Source organism: Platalea leucorodia (assembly GCF_965183815.1).
Source record: "Platalea leucorodia genome assembly, chromosome: 8".
In the NCBI taxonomy this organism is placed as follows: Eukaryota; Metazoa; Chordata; class Aves; order Pelecaniformes; family Threskiornithidae; genus Platalea; species Platalea leucorodia.
Window position 1 is genome coordinate 42,702,069 of NC_138830.1, and position 12,753 is coordinate 42,714,821.

At 42.9% G+C, this 12,753-nt stretch overlaps 2 protein-coding genes across 4 annotated transcripts in view; both read left to right on the forward strand.

The window, feature by feature from the left end:
* Positions 1-5,273, forward strand: part of ITFG1 (integrin alpha FG-GAP repeat containing 1) — an 85,995-nt gene extending 80,722 nt beyond the window's left edge. For both annotated transcript variants that reach the window (XM_082319123.1, XM_082319124.1), the window contains exon 18: positions 3,166-5,273. In XM_082319123.1, the coding sequence (XP_082175249.1) occupies positions 3,166-3,225 (60 nt within the window). In that variant the 3' untranslated portion in view covers positions 3,226-5,273. The remainder of the gene's footprint in view (positions 1-3,165) is intronic.
* A 5,274-nt stretch (positions 5,274-10,547) lies between these two features.
* The window catches only part of NETO2 (neuropilin and tolloid like 2), a gene marked incomplete at its 3' end in the record, with an annotated part of 32,057 nt that continues 29,851 nt past the window's right edge, over positions 10,548-12,753 (forward strand). For both annotated transcript variants that reach the window (XM_082321012.1, XM_082321013.1), the window contains exon 1: positions 10,548-10,649. In XM_082321012.1, coding sequence (XP_082177138.1) covers positions 10,616-10,649 — 34 coding nt within the window. In that variant the 5' untranslated portion in view covers positions 10,548-10,615. The remainder of the gene's footprint in view (positions 10,650-12,753) is intronic.

The following is a 12,753-nucleotide window of genomic DNA, read 5'->3' on the forward strand; positions in this document are numbered from 1 at the left end:
AGACACTTAAAAAGGAGCATGAAGAGCAACATGGATAAGCTTTTGCCATTAAGCTGTTATTCCTAACTAAATGAGATGTTTTTGTTTCGTATCTAAGCTTTCTATTTTGCAGAGTTTTAAGAAGTACTGTTTTGGAAAATAGTTTTGCTTATCTTGAGTTCTGCTGGTAATCTAAAAATAAGGAAGACGTCTCTTTTTCTGTATCTGTCTTTGCTGATTGCACTGACATTAGCATTCAAGACTGTATAGGGAGTCAATCGTTGCATATTGGCTGCTTTGCTCTCTGAATTATACAGGCAGTGTATAGAAATCCATTGATTTGAAGAAGCATTTTGAAAGAGGCCTTTCGTGTCACAAAAGAAATGCCTTCCCATTTTTCTTAACTATGCTCAGCTCACAATCATATCCAACTGGCAGGATTGCCAATAAATGCTACTACATACCCAAACCGTAATCTTAGCTGTCAAATAAAATTACTGCACATTTTGACATGGTAGAACTGTTTGTTATTTTGTGCTTGTGGAAATAAAATGACCTTGTTAAACATTTAGATAGGCTTCGCGCATGCCTCATATTTAAATAAAACACACAAAGCAAAGAAATACAAAGTTTATGATGACTGTCCTTAGCATGTCCTACTGTACCAAGAAAGCATTGCTAACTGGTAGCTAGGACTATGCACTGGCTGGGTTTAACTCTTGACTCCAACACATCTTGAGCAACAAGAGTAGCACAAAATATACTTGGACTTTGAGTTGCAGGATTAACTGTGTATAATTCCACCTGGAGAAATGGAGATGTAATGTGTCAATGTTTAAAACAACTCTTCGTATAATAATGCATGTATTGTAATGCAAAGAAGCACTCAGCCTGGAGTGAGTGCTTTCTGAACCATTTTAAACTCCATTAGGTATATGTGAATGAAGTGCTATATTGGTTATATTATAAACTCATTTCCAACAGCTGCATCTTGCTCAAAATAGGCACAAATATTTAGATAAATTGTGTGTATTTTCAGGCTACTGTATAAACATTTGTTAATTCCTATAATTTTCCAATGCCCTCCTATTGATTTTTACCTTCCCAATTTTTAGAAGAAATGGTTGAGGTACAGAACAAGAATCTTGACCAAGGCTGTATTGTGCATCACTGACGTGACTGGGAGTTAAACTCCAAAGTTCCTTGTTCCTAAGGTTGTTCTTGGTTTACTGCCTCTTTCAGTAATCCTCTCATAAAAATACTGTTCTACCTAAATGCTGTTTTCTCTTACAGACTCTAGAGTACCTATAGCAAAGAAAGGAAGGGGAAATGTACTGGCAGTTACAATCTCTTCTTTTCCCCCAGAGGATGTATCTGTCTGTAAGCTGCAGTGTTACATTCAGCAGTTAAAATAAACCATGTACTTTGACCTCTGCAGATAAGTAGTAGTAGGAGCCCTTTGTCTACAATAGTTCTTATACACTTGTCTGCCAGCCAAGTATTGTATTGTATTTAAATAACTGTAGGATTTAGGGATATTATGTTGTTCTGTCATGCCACAGAAATTTTGGATCCATTAGAAAAACAAACAAACAAACAAACAAAAAAACCAAAAACCTTTTAAATCTCAGTTACTAGGTTTTAGTTTTGATACATCAAATGAAAGAGAAATTGAGGAGTAATTTACACCATTATTCATCTTACAACGATGTAGTCTGCTACATTAGCCAAGGACCTTGATATTCCTGTATTCTGATTCTTTATAACTTGCTTTGTGGTCTTGAGGCTAGTCATGTGAACACTACCCATTGATGAGAATACTGCTAGAGAAGTTTTGATGGATTCATCAGAGTATCAGTTACTGTCAAATTTGAAGTAGTAATTTTTTCAGGAAGCATACAAGAAATGGAGTGAAAATTGCTTTCTAAGTGAGACTATAAAATTTTGTGCAATGTGACAAGCATTTCAATGTAGGAAAGAGTATGCCACTCCCTTCTTGCCACCCCATTTCTGACATTCAAAATACTACTGACATGGATAAAGTCCCTGCCAAAAAGCCAGACTGATACATCTTAAACTCCACTGACAGCCCTGCTGCTGCCACAAAATGCAGTAAAATCCATAGCTAATCCAGTGGAGTTGCTATCATACATAAACATTGTGTGATGAGGAAATCTTTGGCCTCAAGCCAAAGCAGATGACAAACTTTCATGGCAGAACACATGCACCAATTTCTACCAAAGTTGTCATGTATATTTATCAACTGAGATACAAATCTGAATGCCCACACAACAGCATACTGTAAAGGCTTTTCTTCATTTTACTCATAAAAAAAAAAAAGTTAGTTATAAGCAAGCTAAAAAGTATTTAAATCTGTTTTGCTAAATTCTCTTATGCTAGGATTTACACATACTGTCTGTCATGACAAAACCACTGTTTTCTAGAAGAGTTCACACTATGTGTTCAAGAATGCTGTAATAAGCCCTTCCATACTCCATTACTGCTTTAGAACATAAGAGGAGGCTTGCAGGAGAGGACATGTTTTTACACATTACATGGATTGTAGGTACAATTTAAATACGCTGCTTTTTTCCAAGCACCATCCAAACTACTTTTTCAGCAGATTAATGTGTGTTCTGCCATAAATAAGCAGGGAAATGCATCCTACCTCACACTTCCGTAATACAAACAAAAACATGGAACATTTTTAGCCTACTTGGTGCTGTTAATTGCTGGTTGAACTGCCATCTTTGTCTAAATTTGTATTTAACAGCATTTTTAAAATGAGATTATTTTTAAAGTGTAACATAGATGACATTTACAGTTAATCCAGAGTAATTTCATCTCATATTTATAATCCAGACTAAATAAATGTATACTAGGAAAGATCCTTTGTTTTTGAAATATTCCTTTTAAAAAAGCATTATTAGAAATAATAGAAAATAATGTGTCGTAAATACTAAAACAGCTGAACATTAACAGCAGAAGCCAATTTTGAGAAGATTATTGCTATTTCAAACGGACATCATTTAAAAGCTAATTATTGGGGCCTTTTACTAAGCTTTTTGCCTTTTGTCAAATGGGTGACTTGGTAAAAATCAACCATTCTCTGACATTTGACAACTCATTTCTGTAACTGTATTGCTCTAGATCCCACAAAGTGGTTTTTTTATTATTATTTTTCAGAAAGCAGATGACAGAGAGAAGCGACAGGAGGCTCATCGGTTCCATTTTGATGCTATGTGACATGCCTTAATATTTATGAAGGAGCTGCTACTCATTTGCTTAATTGAAATACTGAATTCTGATTTGTAAAATGATTACCATGAAAATACTGCTGGTGTGCTATTTGTAAATGTTGTGTTATTTGGTATTTATTTGGAAAGTGTTAAAATTAGACCTGAATGTCTCACAAGGCCTTTCAGTTAACAGACTGTATATAATAGCATTTGGTCTTTATTTAACAGAACTGTAAATTTATTTTTCTTAGTAAAGGGATTAAATTGCAGGTACCATTGTTTCCATACCACCAAATTCTTTAGTAATATTTGATAGAAAGAAAGCTGTGTAAATAAAGTGTAGCATTTCAGCAAGCAGAATACTTTGTACCACTTGAATTGGTCTTGGCATTTATACATTCCTGCAAGACAACCCGCGTTTCTGAAAATTAAGCTTGAGCAATTTCTCAGATGACTTGATCATTAATTATTTTGATTGTACTAAATGGCACGCAACCTAAAGTATTCTGTATTTTTCTTTGTTTAAATCCATATGTGCAATAGTTAAAGAATTTAGGAACTGGAGAACTAAAAGAAACCTGCAATGTTAATGCTAGTTCAGTAGCTCGTCATGGGATAGATGCAGTATTTATGTGTGTTAGTTCTAGAGAGAAGACAACGCATTAAAAAATTAAAATCATAAAAATGTGTCAGCATTACATAAACTGCTTTTATAATTAAACTATAACGACATTTATTTTAGAAAGGCCTGAAGTAATTATGAAAGTAACTTTTTTTTTTTTTTTTTTTTTTTTTACTTATAAGAAAGGTATGGGATTTTTTTGTTTGGCTTTGTTTTTAAAGAAGTTAAAAGAATCATTTTGGAGTGGAAAGAGAATGAGGATTGACTCCCTAAAATTTATTGCTAAGGGATGAGATATACAAAGATATATAAAGATTAAATTAAGAATATAATAGGACACTCGGAATAATGTATGTTATCTATGTACACTACTATGCCCACATTTCATAAGGCTGTAATAATTACATGAGACAAGTAGCTCAACTTTCTCTATTTAAAATGGTGATAATGTTACAATTGCTCAGTGTACTTTGGATCCTGGAAGAGTCTCTAAAAATAATCATGCTTTTATTTAGTAGTTATTCCTTAGTGATATGAGTTTACATGATTAATTGTGCATTTAAATCTGTCAACTTGCATTCCTAATAAATTACCGTTTGATAAACTAGAAACGCACTTTCTCAACAAACTACAAAGTGTTGGTCTTACAGGCAATCACTCTGCAGTAGTTCTCTCCTCCGGTCTGCCACTTGTCCTGTAACCTGCTGTCCTGTAACGCTACCTTTGCTTGTCAATACAAGAACAGAAAAGAGAGAGCGCGTACGAAGCTGAACTGATTATGTCCACCCTGAATCACAGTCAAACAGTTTGTTACCATGGCAGTGCTGAACAGTGACCCATTCGTGCAGCAGCACCAAGCCAAAAATCAGAAAATTACTGATAAGCGGTCTACTCAGCTGTGAAGTTTTACTAGCTATTTCTAATATGAATTGATCAGATTCCAACAAAGGAGACTTTCATATTACATTACTGTTACTATTCAGGATAGCTTATTTCCTTGATGCACACCTTTAATATTTCTCTTAGAATGGCATGAAAAGGTAAGATATTTTAGATAAATACTTAATGCTATTGGACTTTTTAAACCCCATTGATAGAATTTGCTCCTGAGAGAAAAAGTAATGACGGATTTCATAATTAAGAGGAAGCACAATTCAACATATTTTCCTGTCTTTTTCAGATGGTTGGAGAATAAGGCTAAACGCATAATGCCGCTGTAGCAGCAAAGTTGTCTGTAGCCCTCTATCACAATATAATAAACATAGATTAGCCTCCTTTTGTTTTTTGGAAAAACAATTAGGAATGAAATAACCTCATGCTGACACTTAAGCTGTTGTCAAGTTAACAAAACAATGAACTCAGTATCTTTTGCTTTAAGGTATTTTGCATGCTCGGTAGTGCATCATTGCATCACTTTGTATACAATACGTTATTGGTGCTTCAATAGCTTTCTTATAATAAAGGTTTTACCGACTCATAGCTTGGCTCACAACAGTATATGCATACTATTTTGAATTAAGGCATTAAATATTGTTAAACCTCTTGTCAAAGGTTTCATGTTGTACTTTGGCTTCCTATTCTATAAGCACCAAAAATATGTTTGGGTAAGGTTATTACCCTTCTACCACTAAGTTTAAGAAAGCAGTATCAATTAGAAAGTGTAGTTCCAGGTGATTGTCACAGTAACTGAGAAGTGAGAGAGACTTCTAACTACATAAATTTTCAAAATCCATCCACCATAACACAGCCCTGGTGAGAAATGCTATTGGAAGGCTTCTTCAGTGTGAAATCTCACCTATATAAAAATACTGTTGACATGCCAACTGACAGATGGCTGTTGAAATACCATCTTTCTTTGTTCTCATTTTCTATGAGAAGCTTTAAGACTGAATCTTCCTACCAGATTTATCATTAATGCACTATAATCCCCCAACAAAAGAACTAACTTTTCTGCTGCAGATTAATAGGCATATTCTATATAGTATGATAGTCCTCCTATGATGAGGCCCTCTTTCTTAACAGGCAGCTTTATTAAAACCATTTGCTACAATTAATTGAAAAGTAATCACTATAAATACACCAAATCAATTTAGGACTTTTATAACTACTTTCAAATAAATGACACCCAAATAGAGCAGGAGAAGTCAATCCATAAGTTTCTACTATATTATAATCATCAGAGCGTAGTTTTGTTAAAACAATGTAAAAGCATTAACCGTGACAATTTCAATGGTATTAATAACCAAAAGAATTCTTTTTAAAAATACAGAAAATAAAATTATGCTTCAAATAATCTCAAAGTTTGCAAATACAATAGTATTAAGACCAGTGATTTCACAAAAACATCTGCAATTTAAACACATTCTAAAGGGATGGGCAAATTTTTTGATCAAAGACTGAGAAGTATGTCAAGAAATCAAGAGCAATAGAGATATTGAATCTGAAATATTGCTATGCTGTTTCAGTACCCCTATTATCCAATCTTTTTTTTTTCCGTTTTGGTGACAAGATTTTTATAATTAATTCCTGTCTTCCACGAAAAATGGGATCCCATCTATGATACAATCCATTACAATTGTAAAATATATGCTAACCTTATTTTGAAATTCCTGAATTTCCTGACTTAAGCCAGAAAAGTTTGTAGGTATTCTAATACTCAGATCTTAGTATATTGCCTAGCAAATAGAGAAGCACACAGTAAGCTTTCTGAAGACTATGAGTATTCTTCATGACTATTTGAAAGTCTGCAGTGTTCTTAACTCAGTAGTAAATAACAAAGCCAATTATACATATTTATGTATGATTACATATTACGTTACCACACTAAGAGGCACTTACACCTTCTATCATTTTCTAATTAGAAACTGTATGTAATTAAGATTTATCAAATGCACCTAAATCCTATTGACAAACCCAGGTACCAGAACAGTTGAAATGATTCTTTTAACTTCCTTTCCTAATTGTTCACTGTTGACATCTATATTTTTGCAACCTCTTTCAAAAACAATATCCAAATCGCCTCAAACGTAGTAAGAAGCTGCTGGTCTAAGGCTATTTGTGATGTACAATCTGCTACTCAAGAGCCGCAAATATTTTAGGTAATATTAAAACTAATAGCAGGACAGCAAACCAAAGGAAGTTTTAAGGAAGAACTGTTGGGAGGAGGCAAAACCAGTTCTAATAATGGAAATGTAAGCCTTTTCTTGCAGCAGAGCACCTGTTGTCACTGACTCATTCTTTAACTGTTCATGCAGGTATTTACCTGCATCAAAATGAGCAGTCCCATTGCCTTCCGTGCACTACTCCCGTTCAAAAATAATCATGATGACTCAACAGAGCAGCAGAATACACAACTGGCTGTCCAAAAGTTGTCTTCAACCTTTCTTAACTCCCAGGCTCAAGTTTAATTAACTTGAGCTTACTGCTGGCTTGACCTAGCGGCACAGCATTTTCTTCCCTGGAAACAAGCACTCTGCAGGCTCAGAAAATGGGAAATGAATGTTTCTTCAGACCTGTCACTAGTTTACTATAAAATATTTTAAAGCACCACCTATAACAAGAACGCCAGCAAGACAAAGCGACAGGGATGCCCATGTTTCTCTGAAAGCAGCAGTAAACGATGGCAGAATATGCCCCACACCTACAAGTTGATGCTACTACCTGCATCTCCCGCACTGACAGCTTGGCGCAGCCCTGGTGTGTAATAGCTCTGTTCAACCTCCTAATGGCCAAGCCAGAACTTCAACTTCTCAGTTAAACTGACTGTAGCAGATTGGGTCTTTGCAATTACTACCAACTTGTATTGAGCACAAGGTATTACTAGGTTTTTCTGTTTCTTTGGTGTGAGACAATTGACCACAAATAGTTTTCTCGAATGCAAATTCAGCATAAGATCTGAGAATCAGGCTAGTTCTCTCATTTCTTACATCATCACAAGTAATAAAAATATCCGAGCCAAATTTTGCCATCAGCTCCACTGTGCATTCCAAAAAAAAAAGCAACCCCCGTCTCCTAACAATCTGCACAACAGCATAGTCAGATTTTAATTTTGTGCTTATGTACTTGCAGAAATGATTAAAAAAATGTGGATGATGCACAGATACAGTAGAAATTAGTCTCTTAGACATTTTCTTGAGTTACTACAGTAAACATTTTTGTCAGTAAAGACAAAAATGCAAAGTAGATCCACCTAATGAGGACTCCTCTTAATACAGGAGTTTTCACTATAGAATTTAACATTTCATCACACCACTATAAAAACATGGTTAAGAGGTGAACAGAGAGAAATTGCTTTATCTTCTGCTGGAATGCAGCAGCTATTTAACAATTCATGGGAAAACTACCCTTTGAGAAGGACAGTATCATCTCTATTTGAAATTGAAAGGACAATTCAAGTAAGCGGAATAATATAATTATGTAACTTGGGATTTTGCCAGAGCATCAAGCTTAATACTTCATCAAGCTTCTTAGAACGCTGAAATGGATCTTTAATACCCAGAACAGCTCAGGACCGTTACAATAAGGTCTTGCCGGGTCTCCCCTGCGCCCCGTGGCTGAGCAGGGAGGGACCGGAGCCACCTCCTGCACCCGCAGCCCCGCAGGGCTCTGCGCTGGCTTCGGCCAACTGCTCTTCGGTCCCCCCTTGCTTAATTCGCCGTAACTGACAATCATATTGACCTGAACAGCCTGAAATGTTTAACTGATAATCTGAAGCAAGAGAATGACCTTTTCTAACGGGATATGCTGACCTTTGAACATTTTAGAAAGAATTTAACATTCAAAGACATAGCACCAAACCACAAGGAACTCAGAGCTTCACCTTTCACAATCATGTTTGAGACCGTAGCGAGCGGCCCTACTCCTTGAGCAGGCAGAATTGCAAGTTGCGATTATGCATCTAATTCACAGTTTGCAAAATCTAGTGGGTCTGTCAAGTGGGTTCCGAATCGCTTCCATAAACCGCCTGAGCTCGGACAGCGGAGTCCCGCGTGGGGTACCCGGAGGTTCAGGCTGGCCTCACCCCGCGATGGGGTGAAGACCTGAGCTAAGCGGAGAACGCGACCTGCTGCACCCCGCGAGCGGGGCGGGAGCCTCCCCTGGGGCGCGGGCAGCCGCGGCGGCCGCGCCCGGCACCGCAGCCCCTGCGCCGGACGGGCGGGGGGCGCGGACCGCTCCTGCCGCTGCGCAAAGCTTTGCAGCGCGCCCCGCGCCCGCATCCGAACGTCTGGCTGCTCCTTCCCGTACTTCGGGAGCCCGAGCAAAAGCTCTCAGCCTCGCCTAATCGGCAATTCTAGGGAAAAGATATCCTATATGAAACACCCTGAGGTACTTCAACCCGTGTTGCCTATGGGAGATTTGAAAAAATCTCTAATGGGTTTACATGTGTGGCTATAATTTTACACGTAGCCTGTCGGCACGGCAGCCTTTCGCGGCCATGCTCCCGTCCGTCCGAACAGCAGCGGTCTCGCCGTTACACCCCTCTGCCGCCAGCGCGGAGGGGCCCCGGAGGGCGCGGAGCCGCGGCCGCCGCGGCGGGGTCTGCGGCCGCGGGCTCTCCCTCCCGCCCGTCCCGGCGGAAAGCCCTTCTCCCGGGGGTCACGGTCGTCCCTGCCCCCGACATCGCCACCTCGGGCCCTTTCGCTGAGTAACACCTCCCCTCCCAGGCTAACCCGATGTGATGGATAACCAGAGGGATGGGAGCCAGGGCAGGCAGCAGGCTAAGTGCGCCTTTTTATTAACTTCTTGTAAAGTAATAGCTCCATTTTAGCTGTCACTCTTGTCAAACAACAGCCGCACAATAGCGTGTGATGGGCTCTTCCCGGCGCCTGAGCTGCAGGCAGCACACTGCAGCCAGGCAGGCAGCCGGGCACGCCGCACGGCTGGAGCCGCACGGGCTCTCTGCCACCAGTGCGGGGGAGAAGGGGAGGAATAGAAGACGAAGGGGAGGACCGGCTCCCTTTCACCCCACCGGGTCGCAACTCAGATCCCAAACAAAGGCGGGCAGCCGGGATCCACGTTCACCCGAGCCACCGAGTCCTGGAGAGGGGCCACACGGCCGCCCGCCCCGCCCTGGTCGCCGCGGAGGCGGGGGCCGCGCTGCTGGCGGCCGGCAGCGCCGGGCCCCTCTCCGCAGAGGGGAAAATCCCGGCAGACGGGCGGGGAGGATGGGGCCCGGGGCACGATGCACGGCGGGGGGCCGAGGTGGGGAGCCTCAACGGGGCCAGTACCGGCTCCCCGTAGGCACGGGGCGAGGACGGCTGCTGCCCCGCCGCTGCGGCCGCCGCCGCCCCCGCTCGGTGCCCGGCCGGGCGGGAGGAGCACAGCGGCCCCGCCGGCTGCGGCTGCTTGCGGGGCTCCGCGGGGGGCGGGCACATGCGTACAAGCGGCTCATCCAGGCAAACACCCCTCACATCTTAAATGAGCTTCATTTACCAGCAGCCGCTTCAGTCGGGCTGGGAGCTGCCGGGCTGCGGTCAGACCGCCTCAGGGGAGCCCCCCGCCCGCCGGGGCAGGCCAGCCCAGCCCAGCCCCGACGGAGCCCGCCGCGCCCCGCTCTAGATGGGACTGAGCGCGGCGGAGGCTCCGTGCTCGGGCGGCGGAGGCTGAGCACCCCCCGCGCGGGGGCGGCGGGCATGGCCGCGGGCGGGCGGGGGCCGGCCGAGCCGTAGCCGCGGGCCACAGCGCCCTCGCGGGGGGCTGCCGCCGCGGGCGGCCGCGGCCATGGAGCGCCGGTGATCGCCGCCGCGGAGTCGCCGCCGCGGCCCGCCGGGAGACAATGGCCCTGCACAAACTCTGCTCGGTGCTGGAAGGTAGGAGCCGCGGGCGGCACGGCGCCCTCCGCGGGAGAAGCTGCCCGCGCCCCGCCGGAGGGGAGACCGCGGTACCCCCGGCGGCGCCCGCCCCTTCGGCTGCCCCGAGCGGCCCCCGCTCTGCCCCGGCCGCCCCCCGCCGCCGGCGGAAACTTTCCCGCGAGCGGCACGGGGGCTGGTGCCGCCCGGCCGCGCTGCCCCGGCGCAGCGGCTGCCGGCTGGGCGGCTGGCGGCTCCCCGGCCCCGCTCCGCTCCGCTCGCGGAAGCCGGCGCTGCGGGGCCGGCGGCGGCTCGGGGCTGCGGGGCGGGCACTGCCGGGAGCCCAGCACGGGGCCGTGCGGGCCGGGAGCCCGCAGCCGCCCCCGGCTGCTCCCGGCCCCGCTGAGCGCGGGCGGGCGGCGGGAGCACCTCGGGACCTCGGTTTGGGGGGTCCCAGCCTGCAGAAACGCGGGTCAGGATGGCAGCGACCCTGCCCCAGTGCCCCGTAGATCCCCGAGACACACCGAGAGCTTCCTACGCTCCAGCCTTTTCACAGTAAAAATACTCTTTCTGAACTCTCCTAACGAGATGCCTGACAGCGATCAGGTTATCGTACTTGTTATCGGGAGCAAGATCTGTTTTCAGCAAGGTTTTCACCAAATCGGTCACCTGAGTCAGAAGCTGCTGCCTGACCGGTATTCACCTGTGCTTCTCTTCCACTTGAGGCTTTAAATCTTGTTTCTAACTTCTCTAGGTTCAGAGGTAAACAACTGAGGAAGGCTCCTGATCGTAGCATGTCTTTGTCTGTGGTATTATTTATACAGCTCGACAATGGGTGAGGGTTTTCCGGTAGAAAATAAAGCTAGATATGGTAGTTAACCTTGCGCCTCAAGAGATTATTTCTAGCGTTCTGTATCTTCTTTAGCAATAGCAGACTTGAACCATCAGGTTTTTTTTTTTTTTATTAAATTATTCCATTAGGAAATTTTGGAGCATCTGCTTGCATTATTGAAGCCAACAAGGCATTACTGCAGAGTGGAGAACTGTTTCTGATATGCACTGATGTCCTCCCACGGTATGAAAGTTGTAAAGAAGTCTGTTTTAAATCCAGAAGGTTTCCATGGCCCATAAAATCACATGTTCCTGGCCTGAAGGGACAGATTTCTTGAGGGTTTAAATAAATATTTCTCATTTATTAGCATAATAATTGAGAGACAGAAGATACTTGCTCTCAATAAATGTCTGTCTCTATCTGCTGAGTTTAGATAACATCGGCTTACGTGGGGGAGAAAAAGCATTTAGATTCCCCCCCCGCCCCCCTCTTTAGGTAACACAGTTAAATACTGTAAACCACTATAAAACAACACAACTGACACTTCTGCTTCTTAATTACTTTCTACGTATGCAGGTTTAACTACATTTCAGAAATATGCGATTGCTCCAAGTTTGACTATACAGGTTTTCTCCTGAACAGACCTCCTGCCAATCTTTTATAATCACACTTGCGTCCAGGTAAACAGTCCCTCTACAGGAAGTTTTTTGTGTTATTCATAATCTATAAATTGCACAAAGCCATTAGTCAATAAGCTGTTAGTATTCCAAATGCATCACTTGCCATGACTACAGAAACAGCCTATCCTTACTTAGCATCATGCACTCCCTTTTATCTCCTCTTCACTAGAAGTCTTCATATAGTCCGATTATTGCATCTAATCAGAAAGAAAAAAAAGATTCCTATAAATAGAGACATAGATTTAATCCCAAAAGAAAACTGTTGGGAATAACATTCAAAGTAAGCCTCTGCCTTTTACAAGTTGCATCTTAAATTCTGCATGGAAGCTCTACCTCCAGTGGCAGTAATTTTTTTCTCTCCATACAGATAGCTTTGTGTGCAGAACTGGGAGAGTTCCACTAAACCATATATGAAGTACCATGAAGCTCAGTATATTGTGAAAAGTCATGTATCTTTTAATAATACTTAGAAACAGTTTCATCTTCTGTTCTTAACATGGAATGCATATATACATTTCTGTCATCCACAAAGGTGGTATTTTTTGGCTGTATACCTCGGACAGAAGGCCGTCGTACTCACTTTGTGGCAATTCAAATTTCTTCTGTTACATTT